Source organism: Octopus bimaculoides, chromosome 5 (assembly GCF_001194135.2).
Source record: "Octopus bimaculoides isolate UCB-OBI-ISO-001 chromosome 5, ASM119413v2, whole genome shotgun sequence".
Taxonomy (NCBI): Eukaryota; Metazoa; Mollusca; class Cephalopoda; order Octopoda; family Octopodidae; genus Octopus; species Octopus bimaculoides.
Window position 1 is genome coordinate 29,016,027 of NC_068985.1, and position 4,739 is coordinate 29,020,765.

At 38.8% G+C, this 4,739-nt stretch overlaps 1 protein-coding gene across 1 annotated transcript in view; it reads right to left on the reverse strand.

Annotated features, from left to right (window-relative positions):
- Nucleotides 1-18: 18 nt before the first annotated feature.
- LOC106868348 (protein sel-1 homolog 3) overlaps nt 19-4,739 on the reverse strand; it is a 58,071-nt gene continuing 53,350 nt past the window's right edge. The window contains exon 23 of the mRNA XM_052968032.1: nt 19-157. Within this exon, the coding sequence (XP_052823992.1) occupies nt 62-157 (96 nt within the window). The 3' untranslated portion in view covers nt 19-61. The remainder of the gene's footprint in view (nt 158-4,739) is intronic.

Sequence of the window (4,739 nt, forward strand, 5' to 3'; positions counted from 1 at the left end):
TAAACAAATCAATTCTTTGTGCTTGAATATGAGATGCATGGCTTCGTTATTCCAGATCTGTTCACACTGTGCTCACTGAATCAATCTGTTGGTAACTTTTTATAAGGTTGTACACTAAACCCGCCGTGACCAGAGTCAGTCCAAAGAGACTTGACACCTGCAAGAATGGAACAGAAAATTTTATGCAGATTTGACTACAATAAGTTCTAAGATTTAGGGAAAAGTAAAACAAGAGATGTTAATAATAATAATAACAATAATAATAATAATAATAATAATAATAATAATTTCTACTATAGACACAAGGCCTGAAAATTGCGGGGAAGGGCTAAGTGGATTGCATCGATTCCACTACTCAACTGCTACTTGATTTATCGGCCCCAAAGGATAAAAGTTGACCTCGGCGGAATATGAACTCAGAACGCAAAGACGAACGAAATGCCGCTAAGCATTTCGCCCGGCGTACTAATGATTCTGCCAACTCGTCGCCTTAATGATAATAATAATAATTCTTTCTGCGAAAGACACAAGGCCTCGGTGTTTCACTGGTACTTAATTTATCGACCCCGAAAGGACGAAAGGTAAAGTTGACCTCGGTGGAATTTGAACTCAGAACATAGAGACGGACGAAATGCTGCTAAGCATTTTGCTCGGTATGCTAACGATTCTACCGGCTCACTACCTTGATAATAATAATAATAATAATAATAATAATAATAATAATAATAATAATAATAATAACAATAATGAAATAGTGCTCATGGGAACTGCCCATATCCTACGTAAAACACTGTCTATGTAATCTCAAATTTTAAAACAAACTTATAATGATTTTCTTATGTTTTCTTAAACATTCTCTAAAACAATACTTTGTGCAAAACCAAATATATGACACCCTAGTCATAACACCAACTTGAACTTCTAACTTGTCTCTTGAGGTCTCTGGGTGAGACTTGGAGTCAACTTGTACAAATACGAAGCAAAAGTCAAACATATAATAATAATAATAATAATAATAATAATATTAATAATATTAATAATAATAATAATAATGTCAAAAGGTCCTTCAATAAGGGTTGTTTAAGGATGTTGAACGAAACACTCATGTTTCCAAGGGTGAATTATCCAAACCCCAAAGAATTCCTCTCGACACATGGCTATGATGCTCCCCAACTACTTCTGCTCATGATCAGAGATGCACATATCGAAAGCCAGTAAGGGACATACTCAAATGTTTGAGGTCAAACAACTGACAAGCAAATCTGTGGTAATGAACAGAATATTCGCTGTAACCCATCTTTTATACCAAGACAAAACAATGTACATGATAACACTTCCAATCAGTTAAGATGTGAACCATGAAAGCCACTGCTTTCATAATAATAATAAATTTGTTTAATATTTAAAATAAGAATAATTCTTTCTAAGATTGATATGATAATGCATGAAATTCATTAAAGAATACAAGGCTCCGTAGTTAAATATAAAATACTAAGCATTTGGGAAGCTACAAAGGAAAAAATTATCAAGTGATTTCATGTAATGTGGTGCCAGGTCAGCTTACTTGGGATGTTAAACGCCAGCTATGCCCCTCCCCTTCCACCTCAAGAGTATTCAATCCGCAATCTCCAAATTCATCCGACTTATAAAATAGAGTTGGACGAGATTATTTGGGATCACTGGTCAAGTTGGAAAGTTTCATTGTCCCGAGACTATTTTAAACGTAATTTGCACGAGACCACCAGTTAACATACTGGAGCACATATTATGTAATTACTACGGAAACCCTTTATCGTATCGAAGACCTAGTTCCGTCGATCTTTTTCGTTTTCGAAACAGGATTTGAACTATTTAAACACAGGCTATAGTCATTTTTATCAGCAAGTACTAATGGAGTCGATAATTCCTTTGTATGATCTACTCCGTTTTCAGTGGAATAAGGAGTAGGCGTTGCAATGGGTACCACTTTAAGGTACACATGAGGGTTGGCTGAAAAAGTCATAAACTGAACAAGTCATTCTCATGGAATGTGACCAAATGAAGTCTACTACAGTTTTATGAAGTGCCATTGGATAGAAGAAAGCCGTCAGCAACTTTTGTCCACGATCTGATTTCGATTTTTGGTTGAAGGTCTCTCATTTGACAATACAGATATCTTTGAGAAAGCACGAACGGTGTTACTTCAATCTTTTTCTTGAGCCCTTTGCTTCCTATAGAGAATAAGCCAGCGACGACTTTTTCTCCACTGTTCTCGATTCTGGAATGTCTTCTCTGCTTTTCACCAGTTGGACCCCTGCTTTTCCAGCCCTGCCTCAGTATCTCGCCTCCAGCTATATGTAGGGGACCCCCTCTTCTGTCTCCCTTGTTGATTGCCAGTCAGAGTCTGACGTTCTCCTATTGGAAGACCTTCCTCTCTGAAGTCTTGTTGGTTTTGAATTACCATCGATGCTTCTGTAACTTTGCTTTTATTTTTCGGGATACGATTGTTAGTCTGATGCAAACCTATTTTTATCTCTGGAAGGTGATCCATATTAGTTTAGTCACTTTTTTTTTGTTTTGGCTTGCTCAGCATGGGAGGTCTTACTAGGATCTTACGCTCTTGGTGGTCATTGAAGTACACAAGCCACCACATCAAAATAAGGAGTGGACCTTGCAGTGGGTACCATTTTAAGGTAGGAACGAGGGTCGGCTGAAAAGTTCATGGGCTGAACAAGATACTCTCATGGAATGTAACCATGTGAAAAATTTTTTCAGCATAGTCCCCCTTACGGTCCACACTCTTCTTCCATCGGTGTTGCAGTGATTCCCATGGTGAAGAGGCTTTCATCCTGTTGGTCAAAGAAGTCATCAACAGCAGGTATGATGTTACCATCATTACGATACTGATTCCCAGTCAAGTGTTTTTACATATTGGGAAACATATGATAGTCAGATGGGGCATAGTCAGATAGGACCAAATCAAGAGAATAGAGGTGATCAACAAGTTCCAAGCCATAACCACGCGCAGCAGCCTCCATTTGAAGCCAAGGACTTGTGCTCTGTAGCACTGTCCTGGTGAAATAAAACCCTTTTCATCGGTTTTCTTGGGTGTTTGGTCTTGATAGCCTTTTGCAACTGCCTAAGCAAGTTGGTATAGTACTCTCTATTGATGGTGTGGCCCTTTTGAATATAGTCAATAAACAAATTGCCTATTGCATCCCAAAAAACCGAGACAATCATCTTTCCTGCTGATGAAACGACCTTGACCTTCCTTAGAGCAGGTGAGAAGGGGTGTTTCCACTGTATGAGTTTTCTCTTTGTCTCTGGCTCAAAATGATGAAACCAACACTCACCCTGGGTTAGGAAACGTTCAAGGAAATCGGCTGGATCTACCGCAAACAATGTCAAATTTTGCTCTGATGTGATCAGACTAATGCACCTTTAATCAGGTGCCAGAAGACGTGACACCCACCGAACAGAAACCTTCGTCATGCCAAATTCATAGTGCAGAATATTCTCAACTCTCTCACTGGATAGTCTATAGCATTGGCTATCTGATTTATTGTCAATTGCCTGTCATACGTCACCATATGGTGAACATGATCACTACCTCGATGGTGGCAGTTGCAGGATGTCCAGTCCTTGGGTCATCTTCAAGACTCTCCCTTCCCCTCCTAAATTCAGCTGACCACTTTTGTACTGTTGATAAAGCTGGAGCATCATTTCCTAACGTAGCACCCATATCAACATGAATTTCTTTGGAGGCTAAACCCTTTTTTTTTTTGCAGGTACTTGATAACACCACGATGAGAAATTCTGTCCATTTTCAAGAGAAGTCGCTACTAGTTAGTTTTGAAGTCTTCTTTGAACAGTCAATTGCCAGTTTACCTGGAAAGAAACAATGCACGTGTTAATAAGAAGGGTCGAAATTAATGCATGCAAGATCTCACAGCCCTAATGTCACTCCTTCAAAGCAAGCCTATGAAATTTTCAGCCTACTCTCTATGATTAAAACCTGAAAAATTTAGATTTTATCATGTAGACATGATAAAGACAACGTCGAAACAAATTTTACTGAATTTTCCCCAGCAGCAATGTGACTCATAGTAAGCTATTTCCGTAAGTAAATAAATAAACAAATGAATGAATGAATAAATGAATATACCCTTACTGGACACACAAGTTTGAGAACGATGTTATCTTAAAGTAGTGAGCTACATTCTACTTCCTTCTCTTAGCCATCCCTCAAGTGTCCTGTTTAGTATATGTATTGTATGAATCCCATTCCTCTAACACCTGAGAAATACTGAATAGTGTAGTACCTCCCACACAAAGAACATTCCAGAAATGAATATACATACATACATACATATTAAATATGTGTGTGCGCGCGTACAAGTGAATGCACAAACGAAAGTGACACTCAACACATTTCGTAAGAGCTAGTGCGTATGTGTGTGTGCGTGTTTGTGGTATACATATCAACATACACAGACATGTATATACATACATATATTCAGCTTTGTGACATTTTACTCACCAGTATTTCACCAGACTGAGGCGGCGAGCTGGCAGAAACGTTAGCACACCGGGCGAAATGCTTAGCGGTATTTCGTCTGCCGTTATGTTCTGAGTTCAAATTCCGCCGAGGTCGACTTTGCCTTTCATCCTTTCGGGATCGATAAATTAAATAGCAGCTGCGTACTGGGGTCGATGTAATCGACTGCCACTCCCCCCAAAATCACACCTTTTTCGTCTGA